We start from the raw sequence: 22,406 nt of genomic DNA, 5'->3' as shown, positions 1-22,406 counted from the left end.
ACCAGCCGAACGTGACGTCACTGCCAGACTGAATTCACCAAAAACCGAAGCGTTACAGAACCCGGCTCCAGGTTTGGGGGCAGCTAGACTCTGTGCAGTGCATGGCTTGTGCAACTTTTGTCACTTGTCTTAATGTAGTGATCGCTTGTCGCAATATACAGTAGAATCTCGGTGATACGATCACGGCTCGCACGAATTTTGAGGTGATAAGAATTTTTCGGTGGCCCAAGCCAAGGTTCATTAGCCTACTACATGCTAAAGTACTTCACCCTGCAGCGTTTGATACGAACAGACGCTGCCCCACAGACTGTCTACCGCCTGGCTGCGGAATAGAACAGCGCGCAGTCACGCACCGCCAAGTGCACCGCGCCGCCGGTTTGGCCGGTTGCTAGCGTTGCCCAACAGCTGCGCCTTTTATGGACTTTGAGATGGTGCGAGCGACGCAATTTAAACGTGCGCCATCTCGGAGACCCTGATGCGCTTTCGTGTGTCTTCGCTGCGAGAGTACAGATGGCGCTGGCGGGAGAAGCTGCAGCCTGCCGGTCAGGAAGTGAGGCTGGCGAGGCGACACTTATGTGCCTCGACGTTGTTTCTGCTGCAGCTGCGCTCGAAGCCATGCTCTTGTTCTTGGTTCACACCCGTTTGCTGCATCGCAGCAAGCTATGTCTTGCAAGTGGAAAGCTCTGTCCCTTAATGAGAAATTGGACATCCCGCGAAAGGTGGACGAGGACCCCAAGGAAAAAACGGACTGAGCTGACGAAGGAGCTAGGCCTTGCAATGTCGACATTGAGCACCATTGTTGGGCAACGTGAGCACATCATGAAGAATGTGCTTTCCTTCAATATCAACACAGAGAAGGCGAAGGCAGACCATCACGTTAAGCTAGAGGAAGCGCTGCTAACGTGGCTTAAGGAATTTACTGAGGTCGGCATGAATATCGACTGCATAAATGCACTTTGTGCATTTATGGATTTCAGGATTCTGGCAGCTGGTTGCACCATTTTAAAACGAGGCACAGTCTTGTTTACAAAAGCGTCTGTGGCAAAGAAAGATTGCTGACGAGTCAGTCATGGACGATTGGCTCTCGACAACAGTGCCGTCACTCATCGCAAGGTATGAGCCTCGAGATGTTTTCAACGCTGACGAGGCAGGTACGTTTTTCAACCTAAAGCCAGAGAAGAGCCTGTGCATTAAAGGCGAAGCATGCCAAGGAGGGGAAGAAAGGCAAGCAGCGAATCATTGTTCTCTTTTGCTGCAACGGCGATGGGTCTGAGAAACTGACGGTGGTGGGGAAGTCTCAGAAGCCCCGGTGTTCGAAACGCGAGAGTCACCTGCCTTGCTTCTATCACGCTAACAAAAAGGCGTCGATGACAACAGCCCTGTTCGAAGAGTTCATCTCTCCCCTTGAAAGAAGGATGGGAAGCAAGAATAGGAAAATCGTCTTGTCTTGATGAGTGTGCCGCACACCCGAAGCAAGTGACGCTTCAGAACGTGTTGTTTTCTTATTTCCATGTTTACAATTGTGCACCCCATTGGGCATACATTGCAGTAAATGGCAATAATGGATATAACTAAGTAACGGTTATAACGAAGTAATTTCGGCTCCCTCTTCACTTTCGTTGTAACGAGGTTCAAGTGCTAAAGAAAGGTCCCGAACACTTTCGCCAAAGTACGCACCGGTTGTCTGGTGTTCAGCTGGCAAGACATCGCCATTGTTTTCAGAGGTGGTCGGTGTGCTGTTGTTCCTGGCCTGCTGCTGCGGTTTGCTGGCCACCTTGGTGACCCCGTGGTAGTGCCCGCCACCGGGCACAGGAGGGAAGAGGCGCAGCACGTTCCCCACAGCTTTGGTGCGTCCTTCGCGGAACACTAGGCGCATGCCTGGACGCAGGTACTCCGGGTTTTTGATGAAACGGAATCGCACCAGTGCCTTGTCGCCCGTGCGCAGGCAGTCGGTTGACATGGTCAGGATGGAGGCCGTCTGCCGGATGCTCCCGCAATGAACTGAAAGGGTATCAGCAGTTGATAAATATGGTAGTTATAACTGTGCTCACTGTATCAAGGTGCCTCTATCAGTATAGCTGGGTATTTTTTGCATTGCAATGGAGCTGAAATGCCGCCATCATTGCCTGCAGTCAAACCTGTGGCTTCACGCTCAGAGGCAGAATGCCGTCGCTACCAACACCAGGGATACGGGATGTTCAGAAGTTATTCACGAGACAAACAAGAACTTCATTGGCTGACTACTTGCTTGACTTTGACAGGCCAGGGCAATGGGGACACCACAGCCAAGGGCTCCGGTTTCATTTTGACCACCTAAGGTTCTTGGATGCACAGCACACTTAACGTTTTTACATCCCACCTCCATCAGAACGTGGCTGCAACAGCTTGAGAACTTGGCCTGTTACATGCAAGCACCAATGTAGTAGGTGACAAGAAACCTTTACGCGCTGAGCTGACCAGACGGCTCTGGACAACTCCATTCTCCTCTTCCCTAAAATACATCCCCACCCTGTTGAGGAAACCAGTGAACCCCACTAAAGTGGGATCCCAACAGAAAGCATGCATGATCACATGTGACTGTTTGACATGGAGGTATGTATGTCCAAGCTACATGTTCAACGGTTGGGCCTACCCTCTCTTGATAGGGTAGGCCCTACAGTGGTTCTAATTCAGCCAAATGATATTTACTAATTCATCACTCATGTGCTTCCGCAGTGATGGAAGAAGCACTCCCTACCCATGGCCTGGTAGCGAGGGCTGATGGTGGTCGGGTGGTGCAGCACCAGGATCTCGCCCTCAAACTCCCAGCATGACTTGGGCTCCAGCTTGGGCGACACCAGCACCATGCCTTTGCGGATGTCCGAGCGCTTCACTTGCTGCAAGGGAAGCGTATAATGGATGCACTTGTCAGTTAAAATTCTTTACTGTCTCACAACACTAGCAGCAAACTGAACACCTTCTTCTGATGCTATCACGAAAACTGAATAGTTAACAGGCGACAAAATACAGCGGGCTAACTGCTCGAGGCCTAAGCATCTTGTTTGTCACTTCTTGCGAGATTGACGGCATCACAAACTTATCACTCTGGCACAAAATTTACAGATCCAAAGCCTCTCAAGCAATAAGAGTAGCCCTCAATTTCAAGCTATATCCTCCACTGAAGCTGGTGAGGTCTTGCACAGAGCAGCAGTGTGAGCACTCGTCGATTTGACTAATAGAATGAGTGTTAGGAAAAGAGAAGTGCATTTGGGGTGCCAGAGTAGGCCTCTTCGATTTTTCACTTCTAGCTACCCGCAGGCTGCCAGTACCAGCCAGAACGATTTCTGTCTGGCAGCTTTCTGGAAGTTCTCTGGCTAGCAGACGATGAAAAGAGGCAATGAGCGCTCGCCACCGTCTTCGTGGGGACTTGGCGGATCGCAACGCGAGCGTCTGAGGTCTTTTGCCTCACTCAGCCAACTGGCTATGGTGAACTCCAGTTTTCGTTACATCTGGAATTATCTTCTAATGTCCTAATGCACTGTTTCGTCTTGCGGGGTGGTGCGATACAGACGCGGTAAACATTTGACGTTCATTTTCTTGCATCTCGTGAAGGTTCTTTCCACGAGCAGCATGTGGTGCATTCATGTTAACTATCTAAAACGTTTCCGCATCGTGTACTGCGCAGGTTGTAGACACTTATTCCAACAAGTTGCAGTGCTTTTCGGATTTATTTTTCTCTGGTGATATTCATTTTCACATCTCTCGCGTATATGCGGTAGTACCTCCTTTTTCTGCAGTTAGCAAAGGTGGTCGCGGTCACAGCTAGCCAGTGTACTCCATCTAATTTTGGGTGGCGTCGAAACCAATACGTTCTAACTAGGTCGTCGATGTTAATGAAATGCACTGGTTGAGTAATGGCCAGCCAGTCTATATAACTGCACGTACATTCGATTGCTGCAGTTATGATCAATACTGTTTTTTGTGTGGTACTTCTTGCTTGGTCACAGACGGCGTGCATTTCCATGCACCAGCTGCAGTCCCAAGTCCTTCAGCACTGTGTCAGAAGAGAGGCACCATCAGCCGAAGTAACTTTCTGAAATTAAAGCCCTAGCAGGTCGGCACAAACATTTATACGTGTAAGACGTACCCAATATCCTGCTTTACAGTGTCTTGACAATTTTCAAATGGTGAAAGAATGTGAACTCATCAAGGCCAATGGGCAAAGTGATCGCTGCGAGCAGGTATTCTCGAGCGATCGCTTTTGGGGATACGATCGTGAGATTTCATGTCTTGGCACCAGATGCATTGGAAGTCGTTTGATGCGCTGTGCGAAGAGTGAGCTAGGCCCAGCACACATCTGTGCCGAGTCGCACGAAATCCTGTGATAGTGATCATATTCGTGATTGAGATCACTTGAGAATATCGCTTCAGCTCTTGGGCAAACTTAACTATATAATTCCAAGCGGGTAAAGTATAAATGGCTAAACTACGCCGAGCATGCCGGCCTCTGCCATGCCGGTAGCGTGTTGACGTTTATCAGAGTTTTCGTTTATCCTACAGCCAGCTGTTCCGACGTGCGATTTTGCAACCTTCGAGCAGCTTCGGGTTGTCTTGCGATCCCAGCCCACGTGACCAGACGTCATTTCCTATTAGGTCCGGAAATAGCTAGTTGGCATCCAGTTGTCAGAACTCCAAGAGGCCCAGTGTTAGAAGATGTAATGAGCACAGGAAATTTGCAGGCATAGGACAGGTTCGGCTGGTGCAAAGCAGGGGTAGTTGGAGACGCGCGGGAGAGGTGACGCTCTGGAATGTGTTACTGTGGCAGTGGCAGCAGAATGGCTGAGGCTTAACTTGGGTCATTACAGCAGATAAACACCCAAGGGCTGGTGAAAGAATAAAAGAAGCAAGCAAGCTTCTGCAGTGCATTGTTTAACATCTGAAGACATCATGGAAGCATCGTAAGTAAGCCTAGAAAGAATTTCTGCTTCCTCGTCATCCCAAACAGAACAAAACAACAAGGTTGTTCTCACCTTCTTCAGTGCGAAGGAGGCTGTCTGGCCACTGTGCACCTCCTTGACGGGCATCCGCTTCCGGTGTATGGACTTGACCGCCACGGGCTGAAAGTGACCCAGCGGGTCTGGTCCCAGCAGGAGCACCTCGTTCAGCCGAATGACGCCCTTGAGCGTGGTGCCTGACACCACTGTGCCCACACCCTGCATGCAACACCAAAGCAACCCATTATACCCCATTGGCCCCTTTCAGAGCACTCTTACAAAACATTCACCTTGCACAATGCCAAAGCACCCATTTACACCCAATTCATTCCTTCAGAGTAACTCTTAAAAAAAGCTTCCAACCTTTGGAGCTTATCTTGTCCCACAACAATAATTGTCATCTTTCCTGCCCACAGTGTTTTTTTTCTTTAACGCTGCGAGCCTGGTACTTCCTCGTCACACAGGGCATGCGTGTTATCAGCGTGACATTGCATTCTTGACAGGAAAATAGCGAGCGCAGAGTTTTCAAGAAAGGAAATGCAAGCAAGGCAGATTACGATTATTGTTGTGGCACAAGGTAAGACCCAAAGGGTGCGAACTTCTTTTAAGAGTACACTCTTAACAAAATGTACACCTTATGCAATTCCAAAGCACCCATTGACAGCCAATTTGTACCTTTCGAATAATTTTACAAAATGTACACCCTACACCATGTTAAAGAAAAAGCAAACTATGTTATTTGAATCAGCATTTGCCTTTGATATCACGTCAGTGATGCCTTGCTTGAGTAGACATATATCAAACATAAAACTCACTCAAAACCAATCTTAAGTCCACTTGCAGGGTATTTACTTGTCCCTTTGTCCCATTCTCTTAATGTGTAGTTAAGTGTGCATGGGTAGCATTTGTCCTCTGAGATACCCGAGCGCCGTCTTATAGACGAAACATTCCAGATCATTCTGTCATTCCCTACCTTGCTGTTGAACAACTGAACCGGCGATGTCGCTACTGATATTTACCCGATTTCACTAATATGACTTTATCCGATTAACCACAATACAAAAATTAACTGCTATTAAATAATTAATCAATCAGAAGGTCAAGCGATCAATTGTCCAGCCTAGTCCAGCAAACGAGCTGCACCATAGAAACTGACCAACATAATTTTTGACTGCTCGTTAACCCTTTGAGGGTCACTTCGGGGAGCCTAGGCTGTAAACAAAGTAACCGCACACCTACAGGAGAGCCATGCAGGCAAGCATCTCACGATAACACTAAGTGATAAGAAACGAGGCAGAAATGCACTTTTGCCAATGTCCTTAACTCGAAACAACACTTGCAAGAATGCCAATTACCTGCCGTGGTTGCTTAGTGGCTTAGGTGTTGCACCGCTGAGCACAAGGTCGTGGGATCAAATCCCGGTCACGGCGGCCGCATTTCGATGGGGGCGAAATGCAAAAACGCTTGTGTCCCGTGCATTTGGGGCACGTTATACCACGACCTGGTGGTCAAAGTTAATTCAGAGTCCCTCACTACGGCGTGCCTCATAATCAGATCGTGGTTTTGGCACGTAAAATCCCATAATTAATTAATGAAGAATGCCAATTATAAAATGTGCAAGCACAGCTGTGAGCATGCAGCAAACAAGCGAAGTGGGAGTACTTCTGATGTGCTGCAGTAGCAGCCATCGTGGAGCGAAGCGAAAAATCAGTTCTAGTGTAATCCGAGGGGTGGCAGCACAGTGAGAATTTTTTGGCCATGGAGAAAGGATTAAAGGAGTCGTGGAAGGTTGAACCACCTCCAGAGCGATGCTAAGCGATGCTTCATTGTGAAAAGGTGCACTTTTTTCTTCAAATGTTCTATTGTCGCCGCACATGAACGGCAATGATCCTCAAAGGGTTAATAATCATAAATTTGACATACTGAACTTAATTATTCGCCCAACGTGACTAGCAAGACAAGTTGTCTAAATTGACAGGATTGTGTGAAAGGCACACTCACGGGGACCGAGTAGGTGTCGTCTACTTGAAACTCCGCCGGCTCAGAGTCCAGGTTGGGCATGCGTGTGGAAAGCAGATTCAGGAACATCTTGAGCAGCAGCAGGTTCTCGCCCGTCACGTTGGAAACTTGGAATATGGGGCACAGCCTGCACGCCGCAACCAGGAACCGCAGTTAAAAAATCCTCGTGAGCCGACAGCTGTGCACTATAATGCCAAGGTAATCATACTGAGCCTTCCTTTTATCAGTCAATTCAGTGTTTTAGCACAGCCTTACCCGTGATCCGAAATGCCAATGTGCCACATCTAAGCACGACGAGCTAGCTGCCTGGCACTTTGCCAGTGCACTTTGCAGTGCAATACAAACCCCGAATATGGACATAATGAATTATCGAATATTATGAAGCAAATATAAACTCTTCCTTGCTGACATCGGCGTGTAACAAATATAGACTTATAAGAGAGCCTTCTCGGGTACATCTGCTTCGCACAGCACCTAGCGCACGTCTGAGCTCTCTACGAACTATGTTACAGCAAGGTTCAACTGTGCTGTGGCTTATCCTATGCTAAAACACTCTACTATGTTACAGATACCATTGATTGATACCATGGTTAAAGGTCCAGATAGAAGTACAGTTAAACCTTGATATAAAGAAGTCGGTAAAACCGGCATTTTGCTTCGTTATATTGAAATTTCGTTGTACTGAAATTCGACCTTTTATGCAAATAAGTACAGTCGCTGATCGATTTTTCTTACACGGAAACAGGCTGCAAAAGTTTCTGAATTATTGGGCAATCGGAAAAAGCAAATTTTAATGAGAAAACAGTTCCTCTGGTCGAATTTGGGAGTCGGCGACGAATAATACTTTTTCATGCCACATCGACGATATCTTCACATCGGAGGTACGAATTAAACGAAGCCAGCCGCACTTTCGCGTCACGTCCACTCCGCCCCCACGGCTGATAGTGTCGCCCATACTGGGACCACGCTATCATGAAAAGCGCCGTCAGCAGAGAGCGAATGCTTCGTCTGCCTTTCATTTGAACGGGACTTTGAAACACCAGATTACGCAACCTCCAATACTAAACACATGGGAAGACAACTACATGATGCCACGCCGTCTTGGCACTCTTTCTACATGCGGCCGATCACCTCTGAAACAGGGTGCACAGTTTAATGTGCACTCAGCCACGCTTGCAGTCATGTGCAGCCACAATAGAGACGCACGCCAACTTGCACACGCTTGTACAAGTACAAAATTACAAGCAGCCGCTTGTAATTCAGTCATTTGACCATGTGCGTCTGCGGAAGTTTGCATTTATTGTCTCGGTATTTCTTTGCGGTGGCAGTGAAATTTGATTATATTGAGGTTCTAAATACACGACACGGCGTTCTATGGGCAAGAGGTTATGAAACGTTAAATACTTTGTTATATAGAGAATTTCGTTATACTTAAGTTTGTTATATCGAGGTTTAACCGTATGTGCAAGTACAGCAAGCAAATTAATGGCAACAAAGCAACAAAGATTCAAGGCAGTTTAGGAAGCACTGACGGCTTCTGTGCCAACCTCCCAAGATTTGATACATTTTTCAACAGAAAAGAAATGAAAGAGCCGCATAAATATAATGATTCATGCAAAAGGCTGGTAAATTTTAACTTGACAGCACACAAACATCCTGGCCAAGAAGAAAATTGTTCAGGATAAGACGTTCGTCTGAGGTGCAGCATCTCTAAAAGCGGTTGTTCGGGTCTTTTTTCTTTGTTTTGACACGGACAGTAGGACATGACCTCTAAACTGACAGACATTTCCAACTTGTCATTATTTTGCGTTACATGACAGTCCGAACCCAGTCAACACAAGAAAACGTACTGGTAAGCCTCAAAGATCCCCAAGCAATTTATTGTGACACTTGTTTTTATGAACTAGTTTCAGTTCATGCACACAGGTGGTAGCCATGACATTATGATCTACAAACTCGCTTTGTTTCTGCAACCCTTGCGAGTGCCACATGCAAGCACAGGCAGAAAATATGCACATAGCAATGTTACTATCTTTTTTTTATAAGCTATGTCATCGTATCTAGCCTTACTGGTACATGACACCAATAAACTTTTCTCTGCATCATGACATCACGTTATGCAACAATGTCGATGGTGCTAGTTCTTATTATCAAATTTAAGTATACTACAACTGTTGCTTGCTAAGTGTCATCTTTGCATTTGTGATAAGCGTACCCAATAAATTTTTCTCAGTTTCATGATGTAACATCATCATGTGATAGCATCAACGGGGCCAGGTCTTTATATCAAATTAAAGTATACTATAAGTGTTGTTGGCTAAGTGTAACCTTTTTGTGTGACAAGTTTGGGAGAGTCAGCACTACTTCAAATCGGCTGCTACAAATGCCCCAGAGCGAGGGGGCCGACGACGGCTCTTGGCTCAGCTCGACCCGAAACCCTTCCTCCGAACACACCTTTCAGAGACAAAATTGGTGGCGCAGACGACCACATCGTCAGCCGAGTGGACCACGACGGGGATCTTGCGGCAACCCGGCGACTTGAGAATTCGCACGAGCAGGCGCATGGTGTCTTGCAGAACATTGCCTGGGCACATGTCCATCTTGGTGACCACGACAAACACAGGAACACTCAGCGCTAGAGCCAGGCCCAGGTGCTCCTTGGTCATGCCAACCACACCTGCATTAGCGCCCACCTGAACGAGGTAAAAGAAAGAGAAAATGGTGTTTTCTGCTTTGAGGCATCTTAAAAATAAATGCTTGATTGGTTGATTACCATATTTATTCGGTTATTAGGCGGTCACGACTACAAGGCGAGGGTGCCAGTTGAAGGACCCAAGAAAAAAAATATTGCCTTATAGTGTGGCTTCACGGCAGCGCGCGCCGTGATGCCGTGAAGCCACACTATACGGCGAAAGTCACGTTGCCGTGAAGCCACACCTAAAGGCAAAATTTGCGTATATGGCGGGGGGGGGGGGTTGACTTAGAGGCTAAAGATTCTGGGGAAAAAAACCTCGCCTTATATTGGAATAAATACGGTAGTTAGTTGGGTTTAAAGTCCTGAAACAACACTGCGGCTATGTTTGATGCCACAGTGGGAAGGCCCTGGATTGATTCTCACCACTTGGGGTTCTCCTTGAGTGACACCCTAAACACAATTTTGAGAGCTTTTGCAAGTCTTTGCACTCCACCCACATAATAATCGAAATGATCCAAATGAGATGAATTGAACAAGACCAATTATACAAATGTCAAATACTTGACTGAACCAAGACAAGAATCAACAGATGTTTGCAGCATTAGAACCCCTTAACTGCCGTGAGAAACGTTGAAAAGTCCCAAGTTCACATTGTTTTTTTTTTTTTTAACTCTTTCACTACAGTGGGAAAAACAGGTGTTCTTTGTATGTTACGCAGTTTTCTTTTTTTCTGAAGGGACTATTGCACTCAGTATTTTATGTAATACATAAATAAAAAGCACAATGAATGCACTTTTCACGCATGAAAGTTTTATTAACGAGATATATGTCATAAAAAAGGTACAAATTGTGAAAATCAAGATTGTGGGATAAAACTGAGCAAAGTTTGTAAAGACACGCTTGTATGTACTAAGAAAAAAATGAAACCAAAATTATGAGGTATACAAAATGTATTGCCGTCGAATAGGCACCATCTCCGAAAAAATCTACGTTTTTCATTCAACAGTTATTCTGCTACAAAAATTTAACTGCAAGCACTACAGTTGGGCGTGCCGGGCCGCGGCCGCCGATGTTCTGGGCTGGTTTGCGTCGTCGTTGCTCTTAGAGTCAAAAGTCCGATGAAAAAGCAGCATCCTCAGACTCGCTGCTGGCCAATCCATCAATAAAATCCGCCGCAGACGCAGCGGAATCACAAAATCTGAGATCTTTTGATGCGCACACGCCACCACTCTTGGAGGCGGCCATTTTTGCTTTCTACTTTGACGATCGTGAAACTTTGGAGAGCGTTCAAAAATTACCGCCTGGCAGGAAAAAAGCGAACTCCTTAGAAAACAAAACTATAGTTCTCCTCCTTCCCGTCCAATGGCGCAGTGTGTCTGTGAGCGGCGCAGAAGGTCTCGAAAGCGGCGTTTCAAGCCATCGATAGTGCCCTAACGATGCTGATGAAAAGTGCACTCACGTTTACTTTTCTCCCGCGAGGCGGTGATTTTTTAACACGCTCCGAAGTTTTACAATCGTCAAAGCAGAAAGCAAAAATGGCCGCCCGCTATCGATGGTTTGAAACGCCACTAGGGTGGCTAGAACGGGGAGGTGTGAAGACCGGCCTCGGAGGCTCCCCCTTGACGCCAGTGGAGGCTCCCCCCCTTGACGCCACTTACGAGACCTTCTGCACCGCTCACGGACACACAGCACCATCGGATGTGAAGGAGGAGAACTATATATTTGTTTTCAAATCAGTTTGCTTTTGTCCCAGCTAGGCGGTAATTTTTGAACACGCTCCTAAGTTTCGCGATTGTCAAAGTAGAAAGCAAAAATGGCTGCCTCCAAGAGTGGTGGCGCGCACTTCAAAGATCTCAGATCTTGTGATTCAGATGTTTCTGCGGCGGATTTTATCGATGGATTGTGCAGCAGCGAGTCTGAGGATGCTGCTTTATCCTATAGACTTTGACTCTGAGAGCAACGACGACGCAAACCAGCCCAGAACATCAGCGGCCGCAGCCCGGCATGACCAACTGTAGTGCTTGCAGTTAAATTTTTGTAGCGGAACAACTGTTGAATAAAAAATTTAGATTTTTTTTGAGATAGTGCCTATTAGACGGCAATACATTTTGTTTATCTCATAATTTTCGCAACATTTTTTTTCTTAGTAGATACAAGAGCGCCTTTACAAACTTTGTTCAATTTTATCCCACAATCTTGATTTTGGCAATTTATACCTTTTTTATGACATACCTACACCTTGTTATTAAAATGTTTATGGGAGAAAAGTGCATTCATTCCGCTTTTTCTTTATGTATTACATAAAATATTGAGTGCGGTAGTTCCTTCAGAAAAAAGATATCTGGTGTAACCTACAAAAGACACCTCTTTTCCCATGGTAGGGAAAGAGTTAAAATTAAACTCTGGGGATTATGCGCTAAAACCACAATTTGATTATGAGGCATGCCGTAGCGAGGGACTCCGGAATAATTTTGACCACCTGGGGCAACGTGCTTAACGTGCACTCAATGCACGGCACACGGGCGTTTTTGCTGAAGGGCATACTTTGCCGCGAATTAAGACACACACAAAAGGAAGAAAGCACACAACGCACGGACGGCACACAGAATTCAATGCATCTTGCGCGACATGTTGTTGCAACTTTTATGTGTGTCCTAATTCGCAGCAAAGTACGTCCTTGAGCAACCCACTTCACAACGTTAGTATACAAAATAGCACGGCTCTGAATATCGAGTGCATCGGATTTGTGATTCGAATCTCTCCCAGCACAACTGTTCTTGTTTTGCTGCGTGACACGCGAGTACTCACCCCGCACACAGGGGGTGCCACACTACCCACGTGATCATGATGATCGGCGCTTCGGTTTGCTAAGCCACAGAGCAACAACAGCTGCTCTCACCATGAGCATGGTGAAGTCGGGGGCATGCCCTGTCATGCCAAAGATGGTGGTCTTCAGGTAGCGCTCGTGGCCTGCCAGATCGATGAACGTGATCACCTGCAACAATGTGAAAAAACAAGCAAACAGTATATGCTTATAATGAATATTGAATATAGCGGAGGTATTCTAGCGGACGACGAGGTTTGGCTGTATCGCATCTGCTCAAGATCACCACAGCTAAACCCACCTTCGAGGACTGCTCACAGATGCGCATCCAGTCGAGTTGGCCCCCGTGCGGGTCCGGCTGGTTCACCACATTGCCCCGCGAGTCGAAACCCAATATGTCGTTGCCCACGGACGAGGTGCGGCCGGACTCGGCCTCGTGCTTGTGCCGAAACAGCCGCTGCCGAGCCAAGCCGCGGCCGTTGTCCAGCTCGCCGTGGGTGAGCACGCCCAGCAGCGTGCTCTTGCCAGCGTCGACATTGCCCACCACGGCCACCCTGGAGCACAAGTCGTTGGCATCAAAGTCACACATCACATGTAGTGACACGGTATCACCAGGATATTTTACGTCTGCTACAACTTGAAGATTGCTGATCTCCTCTTTACATTCGGTCACTTTGGCCCCTGCCACATGAGCTCTGTGTAGTGAAGGGGCCAAATGAACCAAATGTCATTATGAAATGTCTCAAGAAACGATTAACAAATGCTTAATAACATGTCTTTATTTAACTAAAAAATCTAAAACATTCGTCTCTATTTTACACAAAATAGATCTGGAAGATGCAATCTCTCATGAATGATAAGCGCTCGCGGCGGCGAGGACCTCGGGTCTTGCCTTTCAGCGCGGCTGTAGCACGAGAGGTGTGTGTTCATCTCAGTAGGCGTGTTACGGTGTGCACATGGCGATTATTTTGTCCCCAGTGAGCCGGCGTGACCCACAGCAGACTCGGTTTTCACCGTTGACGACTTCCACTACATCTGTGACATCACGCACACCTCGCACTGAACAACGAAACCAGTGCTTGCCATAACCCCTACAGATGAATCTGTGGTTGCTATTGACGCGATCACGGATGGTCATCTACGCTGTTCTGTAGGCACGTGGCTAATGCTGTATGCAGTGTCATGCAAAGCGGTGAAAGCAACAATTGTAAAGGCACAAGGCACTACTGTCAGCCCTGTATGGTTCCTCGCAGGGTCCCGCAAGGACTCCACCGCTTTGTTTACGGTTGGACACCATTACCGCTACTGCCTTTTGCATTGCAGATTTACGGCGCTCCACGCTCGGTGCGCTCCAAGGGTTGCAATATCTCTGAATTAACGAGAGCTTAGTGCCATTAAATAATGGACACACTTGCCGAGACCAGAGGGCAAGTCCTAATTATCAGATTTTCTGAATTAATGAGGCTTTATTGTACTACAAACATAAACACAGTAAACATGAGCCGCAGTTCACAAATGACCTGCACACCAATGTTGGGCTGAAGTTGGACATCCCATATAGGCTGCCCCTAGTTTGAGACAGACAACAGCTAGGTGTGGTCTTTCAAATAGGTTTGAGCCGATATGGATTGATTTGATTGATTGATTCAGGGGTTTTACGTGCCAAAACCAGTTCTGATAATTATGAGGCACGCCGTAGTGAAGGGCTCCGGATTAATTTTGACCACCTGAGGTTCTTTAACGTGCACTACAACGCAAGCACACGGGTGTTTTTGCATTTCGCCTCCATCGAAATGCGGCCTCCGCAGCCGGATTTTGATGGAGCCATGTCAAGAAGCACAGACCTCCGTCGAGCCACATCATTTGCGACTTTCTGTCTGTGCTTATGACGTCGTATCATTGTTGTCAGATAAAGGAATTTAATTGGTAAGTGTGCTCGACTCTGACCTGACTTCCACAAAGTCATTTTCCTTGGCCCGTCGCCGAACCAGGTACTCGGCAATCAGCCCGTCAGCAGTTTTTCGCTCTCGCAGTCGCATGCAGTCGCACTCCAGTGTTGACGCCATACTTTGTAACGTTGCCACTGAGGCATCCATCTCCTCAGCTGTGAGCCCAGCATCGCCTTGACCTGTAACAAACACGTGCAGCGCAGGACAGACACTTATGGTAGATTCGACTGGTCACTTTCAAGCGCACTCGCGTGGGACGTTGGCTGGTCGCAATCAAGTGCTCTGAACACATTCAACTGGTTCATACAGAGTGCCATACTTCAGCTCAGAGTACTCCGGAGGCGCTCGTCACCTTTGAGCTGGGAGCAAGAGCGAGATCCGAATCCGACAGAATTGCGATCACGCGGCTCCTCAGGCTGCTCTAAAAGCAGCTGAACATTCGGTTCGGGCATGCAATTTTTTGGCACCAATGGCCTCAGCATCGGTGCAATACATCTCCCAGCATTGCAGGAACCAGTCGAGTGTATTATTAGTATCTGACCGCTAGTGCCAAGAATTAAATATTACTAACACCTCATTATAAAACACCTTACGTTTCCATATCATCTTTCTGTTCGTACAGTGTTGGCACTTCACTGCCGAAAATGAAACGTGAATCCACTGCTTTTCGCCGCCAAACAGACAACTACTCTTGTCTAATACACCTTTCTTGTACTTCATTCTATCGTCCATCTTACAGAAATCCCTCATCGTGCAGAAATCAGAGCAGTGGACATCATGTAATGACACGAGATACATACGCACACATCTGTCCTGTGCTTTCTTTGATGCAATTATGATAGCCAGTGACCAAACAAGCAAATTTTCAGTCCAGAATCAACTTTTCGACAAGGAAACTTGTCTTCGTCACAACATCAGGTGTTTTCAACCTGTCTACATTACCCCGACAAAAACAAATCCTGTTGTCAATATGCGGGCTCCGACTGAGAATTCTCTTATTCACGAACTGTTGATACCGCTGTCTTCATCTTCCTGTGAATTCTTTGTTTTGTTTGGATTTCTTTTAATGCAACAACACTAATTCATCCCGTTTTTGCATAAATCAACCAATAAGGAAATGTACACAAAACACACATTGCAGAACCTGACGCCTCTCAGCACAGCGGCTGGCAACATCTCATGAACAATGATTTGAAAGTACCTGCATACAGAAGGAAGTCAGATTGGTATTCTATTATGTTACAAGGTTGTATAGTGCAAAGTGGAAACAACAGGACGACAGAGACACAAACGTGCGTTTGCTTCCAACTAATAAGATGCAATGTCAAAATGCAGGTGATTTATACAGGTTACCAGAAAGTAGTACAGCATTAAGGCCAGATAAAAAAAAAAACAGCACTTGAAGCAACAAAACCTGAACAAAACAGCGTGAGATAATGCAGTGTGCGTTTTGTTTTATTTTTGTCGCTTCTAGTGTTGCTACTTTTTCACTAACTGGCTTTAATCTTTCAGTATTCTCACCTCCAGTCCCTATCTCGTAGATGACTTCGCCGTGTCCTTTTCGTAACCGCTGCGACAGCTGCCTCTGCAGAGCGTCGTACTGCTCTTCAGATGGACTCACGAGGACAGTCTGCAGAAGAAATGCGCGCTTTCAACTCCTCGGTCCTCAGAACAATCAATCTTGAAATAAATTTACTTAAAACTGAAATACCAGAAACATAATCCATAGACGACCTTTTTTTTTGTTGTTGTGAAAGGAGAGCTGACAGTGTTTGAATAATCTTCTATTTTGCTAGGTCATTTAGTGTTATGAAAAAAATTTATTGTGGGGTTTCATGTCTTGAAGCTGCTGAGTGGGCTACAAGCAACGCCAGAGTGCAGGACTCCAGATTAACTTTGACGACCTGGGGTTCCTTATTGTGCACCTAAGGCACAGTACATGGGTACTTTTGCACCCGACGCCCATTAGAATGTGGCCACTGTCGGTTGCGCTCTGCAGCATAATGTCATAGTCCATTGAGCCATCATGGCGTGTAGTCCTTTAACATGCCACGGTTCATACTTTGAATAATTCCCCAATTATTCGAAGATTTTACACCGGTTTTCCAGTTCTGGGACATCCACAAATGCTTATAAGTTGAACAGTCTTCCCTTCTTTTTTAAAACTGACACTGCTAAAAAAAATTTATTCAATTAAGTTCTCGGGTTTTAAGGTGCCAAAATCACAATCTGATCATGTGGCAGGCCATAATGGGTGACTACGGATTAATTTTGACCATCCGGGGGTTTCTTTTTAACGTGCACCTAAACTCTGTTTCAATAGTTCCTCTAAGCACTGTTCTACGGGCTTCCTCGGCCTACTGGGAGGGCCAACACATTTTAAAGCTTTGGTTCCATGCCTTGTCTGCTAGCAGTGACGGCAGCATCTATGAACACTGTGTAACTCCGCAGCAAGATAAGCTATTGTGATAGCAGGGGTAGAAAATTCACTCCGAATACCAATAAGGCGTGCGTGTTTAAGATATTAGAGCCTTTTAATTCTGGATACACAAGAGATGGAGAGTTGCAGAGACAGAGGAAGTGAAGCATTCGGAAGAAATGCTTGGCCAGCGTGTAACAATGCACGAATGATGGCGCCATCTCTCGATCCCTTGCTGTAACATCCACTTGTAAAGGGTGGGCTTGCTGATTTGTAAGCGCAGCCGTTCTCTTAATTACAGAGTTCGGGCTTGCACCTCTACCTGCACTCCTGCCGAACCGTTCCACACACGTTAGACACCATCTGCTTCATTCCTCTCGCATAAAAGTGCAGCTTGGAATGATACCGCACAGTGAATATGACACCATGCTTGGCGCTGTGGCTGTACAACTACATGCGTGAACTTAGCCAGTGTCAAAGCAATTCAATGTTTGCAATTTTTAATGCAAATTATGTCTGCGTTGCACTGATTTCTGTTGTTCTTTGCTCGAACAAGTGGAGAACTCTGTTTTCAGTATCATAGTGTTTAATTTATTTAAAAGCAAAGCAAAATCGCACAAAGAACCGCAGCTACGCATCAAGGCCATTTGGTCAAGCAACAGGTTCTAAACTATTCCACTACATCTCACTGTGCAAGAATTCGCGCTAGCAGGCCTCCTAGCTTTGGATCTGCTGTGAGGAACTACTGAAACAGAGTATCACTAAAGTACACAAGCGCTTTCGCATTCCGCCCTCATCGATATGCAGCCACCAACACCACGATCAAACCTGCAACCTCAGGCTCAGCCGCGCAACGCTGCAGCCTTTAAGCAGCTATCACGTCAGGCATAATCGACACAATTCTCGAGGAAAGTTTCAAAACAGGCGTGACACAAGGATAGAAGAAAGGTCACTACATCACAAGTTCTTTCTGTTGTGTCCGTGCCTGATGTGGTACTTTATCACAAATGCCCAGGAACCACGGAATAAACTGTTTAGTAGTCCGAATTATATTCAAAGTTGAATTAAGTAGATACACTCCAAAACAGAGTTACGGCCTGTAAAACAAACAGGCGTACAACCAGAACAGCTTTACAGGTTTATATCTACTACACAGCTGTATTAGTAGTGACTTTGTCAGCGGCAATGTCTCAGATTGGAACCCATCAACAAGACACAATGGCGTCAATCTCAACTGCAAGGCATGCTCTGGCTTCGTGCATTATAAATGTAATCTAATCTGTTGTCTTCAGCTACATTTATATGCCCTGAGAATTCAAAAACTGAAATTCGTGAATGAAAGCTTCTAGTTTTCTTGTAGTTAACCAGACCTGAATTACCCAAGCTTAATTAATTCTACTGAGTTATCCTACCTCTTTACAGTGTGTTCTGCTGTTTTGCACCTCATGCTATGAGTCAGACTGTCTTCTCTCCTCATAAGAACTGTTAACATGCAAAAATCATGACGAAATGAGCTCGTGAGTTGACCGTACAGCTTTGAACCAAATGTGGGGTTGTAAGGCTTTGCCAAGAAATGTTCTTGGCTATTTAAGTTATTGAAGTACTTTATTCAAGACTCAATTTGCATTTGTGTTAGAAAAAGGTTAATTATAATCAGCGAGAGTGAATGGAACATTTTCTTTATGTGACTTCTGTACCTAAACCACAGCTACTGGTATGTTAGTACGTCATAGATTTCAAAGTATTTTCACATGTCTGGGCCACTTTTGTTCAGAAGATATCTTTTTAAAACTAAGCTGAGCTTAGGTTCTGACAGAATGAAACGTAAACATTATGCATATCGATTAACCATTATCTAGTACAGAGAAGATGCAGTTCAAATTTCATGATGTCACAAGCAGGTAGTACAGGAATTTCAAGCCAGTTTTTCATTTGTGTGTCCTTTCTGGTGTATGAGGAATCCTCTCATAGTAAGACTGATGTTTCTCGTATTACATATGTGTAATGTACCAATCCGGGTTAATATTCCTATTTAATGGCCCTTTAACCTATCAATGAAAGGAAGCAGAAGTGTTCACGAGCATTCGAGGCAGGCAAGAAGAGACCTTGTAATTCACATGGATCTCTTTGTTAATGACTGATGCCCGACACACTAAGCGTACCTCATAATCAGATCATGGTTTTGGCACGTAAAACCCCAGAACTTTTCTTGTCTAACCCTCAAAAAAAAATTTCTGGAGTATTACATGCCAAAACCAGAATACGATTATGAGACACGCCATAGTGGGGGACTATGGATTCATTTTTACCACTTGGGGTTCCTTGGTGTGCACCTAAATCTACGTACACAAGCAATTTTGCATTTTGTCCTTGTCGAAATGTGGCCACTGTGGCCGGGAATCAAACCTGCGACCTCATCCTTAGAAGCGCAATGCCATAGCCCCTAAGCTGCCAGAGCGGGTAGCCCAACACACTGCTCAAATTGCTCATGCATAATGACAGAGGAATAACGTTTTCAAAAACACTTACTCCCGGCAGCATCTGCGACAACGAGCAAGGCACCAAGTTGCTGAAGCCCAAGTACACTGGCACAACACAGTACATGCTACTCTCGAAGTGACAAACACAATAAACAATGCAATCTGTTTCACTTTATCGATCACCCATAACATATCTGGATGCTACTGTCATGTTATAAACAGACTAACCTTATCAAGAAGGCAGTGTGACATTACTGAATGCCAGGAGATGACAGCAAAAGCTGCACACTACGTAAAGTTGTACGACGCATGTGCTAGACATTGACAAGCTAGATTGATATGCTAATTTTAGTCTAACGAGTGCCGTTCAGCGTATGACATAATCAGAAAACATTCTATACCATGCTAGAGTAACCGTGCAATACACCTGTCATATAAACAGTGTGAATCATCACTGCAATTGATCTGTGGCCATACCGCATAATAATCCTTTTCTGGGGATGTTCAAATACGTATATCCAAACTTTCTAATAACGAATCGAATATTGCCCAATTCAATTCGATCTTCAAATCTTAACAGTCACTATTCATGAACACGAATATTTCTCAAACAGTTTTCAAATCGCCAAATCTGTGCTGTCAAGCAAAAAGAAATTGGTGAAAAGTGGGATAAATTTCATCCAAGAGGCCACAGTCAACATAAAACATGAGACCCAGTGTGACTGCTTAGTGGCTATAGTGCTGGGCTGCTAATCACGAGGTCACGGGATCAAATGCCGGCCCCAGCGGCCGCATTTCGATGGGGGCGAAATGCGAGAACACCCGTGTACTTAGATTTAGGTGCACATTAAAGAATGCCAGGTTGTGCAAATTATTCTGAAGTCCCCCACTACGGGCTGCCTCAGCATCAGATCGTGGTTTTGGCACGTAAGACCCCATAAAAATTATTATATTATTCCTGAAACATGAGAAATTATAGTAGTGGCACAAGCTACATCACAAGGAGCCTGATTTTTCCAGCTAAAGCACAATAATTTGCATGCACCAATGAATCCCGAGTTGCGAACAAACTTTTTATTTGCTCCTAATTTAACATTTGCACTTCTAATACACAAAACTTAACAATGTGCAATAAAGCGACATAAACATGCTAATGATGTGAAGGTACTAGGAAGCAAAGATCACTTATATTCATAGTGAAGACTACTGATCATTATTCGAAAAGTAAAGTACTCTATATTTGATTCCATTCGTTTTTGGCACTACTTGATTTGTATTCTATTCAGTTTTGAAATTTACTATTCACCACACCCCCATCCTATTCCTTAAATTATATTCTTAGCACCCGTAACACCAAGAGGCCAGTACCGGTAACAATAAGATGCACCAGCATGCAAGCCAATGACAAAGGTTCGAAGAGTATAGCTACAAAATCAGGGCCTTCAATTGAACTTCTAGAGCACAATTAAGCCTGAAACTTTAATGAGAATACAAGTAAAGCCATGCGTGCTTGAAAAATGACTGCGACCAGCACCCAATTTGCAACGACTTTCATTCACATCAACTCAGGTACATTTGACAGTGACCATGTAACTGGAGTACAAGTTCAAGCAAAGCTTGAAGTAGCGCTGTACATTTCGAAATGACTACGCCATGCATATCAATGAGGCGATTTAGTCATTTTCTGGAAGAACAATACACCTAAGTCCCTCTCTCTTCAAAAATATAAATGCAACAAAGAAATCAATCCTATTTCTTCAAAGCAGTGAAAGACTATGTAAACAAGATCATGGTCACTTTGAGATATAATGGGGAAACTCATCTTGTCCCTCCTGAACAGAGACAAACTATGATGGCAACAAGGTCAATTTATGGCTTTTCAATTAGAATCTGTTTACTTCTCTGACATATTCTTAGTCATGATCGCATGACAACATGATCACAGTAGACATTGAAGGAGTACGTAGTATGGTGCTGTTGTTTTGACGATACTTAGGGTTTGTGGTTGGCGTGTACTAAACCAGGCAGTGGGCAAAACCCATGTGTCACGTACAATGCAATTGATGCTGATTAGTCGCAAACAAGGATCCCTTTTATTGGCCAATGAAAAACCGCTTTATCATTAATTATCATTGCGCATGATAGACAGGCAAGAGGATCGCGTAGATACATACGAAACTCAATATCGAAACAGGTAACATCAATTTGAATGTGATGGTGCAATGCATGCAAAAGTTTGCAATATAACCACTAATTTAAAATAAAAATAATAACAACAGTAATAATAAGAAGAGAAATAGATGCACTCAGTCGAGTGGTGAAACAGCCATTAAATTTTAGAACACCAATCTCGTTTCCAAATGGCGAAAACAAAGTGTGCAGCTAGTATAGCGTGAAACCTTTGCAAAATATTTCGTTATCGGTACAGAAAACAATTACTACGATTTCGCGCACTGTCACAGCGAAAAATGTATCTTTGGTGCCAATCAGCCCTTCTTTAAAATTATTACTTTCTTAGTTTAGAAAGCGAAGGTTACGCTGTTCGCGCACTAAAAGAGCCAGTCACAGTTACCAAGCGAGTCTCTTATCACGAACGTCACTAAAGCGCGAACAGTTTTAATCAAAGGGGTTAAAAGAAAGGACAGAAAGTGAACTTACCTTTTCGTTGAGTCCGTCGCAGTCTATCTTGTCTTCACCCGTCACCGGAACATGGTTTGGCGCGAAGAGATCAATCACAGACTTGGCCGTGTTGGGCGTTTGATCCACGATCGCCGACATCTCGGGCAAACACTGTCCACCTACCACAGCACAGGAGGGGGGGCCACGTACTTTTCTGTCTTTTTTCACACGTAAACACTCGAAAACCGCGCACACAGCTTTATAAAGAGAAGGCCCGTAAAGATAAAGCCATGGCTGATCGGATGACCGCTGTTGTTTACCTAGGTGGAAAGCGAAACAAAAGCAAAACGTCAAGAAGAGAGCGAAAGTTCAAAGAAAAACAAACGCGCGCCAATGCGAAAGCAAAACCTGCAGGACGTAAGCCAGGA

The 22,406-nt window shown here is 45.2% G+C and overlaps 1 protein-coding gene across 1 annotated transcript in view; it reads right to left on the bottom strand.

Annotated features, from left to right (window-relative positions):
• LOC119452844 (GTP-binding protein 1) overlaps nt 1-22,406 on the bottom strand; it is a 29,140-nt gene that overhangs the window by 6,000 nt on the left and 734 nt on the right. Inside the window, exons 2-11 of the mRNA XM_037714796.2 lie at nt 22,018-22,298; nt 15,982-16,090; nt 14,459-14,639; nt 12,813-13,065; nt 12,587-12,682; nt 9,447-9,685; nt 6,975-7,119; nt 5,010-5,192; nt 2,738-2,876; nt 1,678-2,001 (exon numbers count right to left, since the gene is read on the bottom strand). Of these exons, the coding sequence (XP_037570724.1) occupies nt 1,678-2,001; nt 2,738-2,876; nt 5,010-5,192; nt 6,975-7,119; nt 9,447-9,685; nt 12,587-12,682; nt 12,813-13,065; nt 14,459-14,639; nt 15,982-16,090; nt 22,018-22,137 (1,789 nt within the window). The 5' untranslated portion in view covers nt 22,138-22,298. The remainder of the gene's footprint in view (nt 1-1,677; nt 2,002-2,737; nt 2,877-5,009; nt 5,193-6,974; nt 7,120-9,446; nt 9,686-12,586; nt 12,683-12,812; nt 13,066-14,458; nt 14,640-15,981; nt 16,091-22,017; nt 22,299-22,406) is intronic.

This window comes from Dermacentor silvarum, chromosome 5 (assembly GCF_013339745.2).
Source record: "Dermacentor silvarum isolate Dsil-2018 chromosome 5, BIME_Dsil_1.4, whole genome shotgun sequence".
Classification (NCBI taxonomy): Eukaryota; Metazoa; Arthropoda; class Arachnida; order Ixodida; family Ixodidae; genus Dermacentor; species Dermacentor silvarum.
Note: the sequence above shows the minus strand (reverse complement) of the source record. Positions and strands in the feature narration are given on the sequence as shown.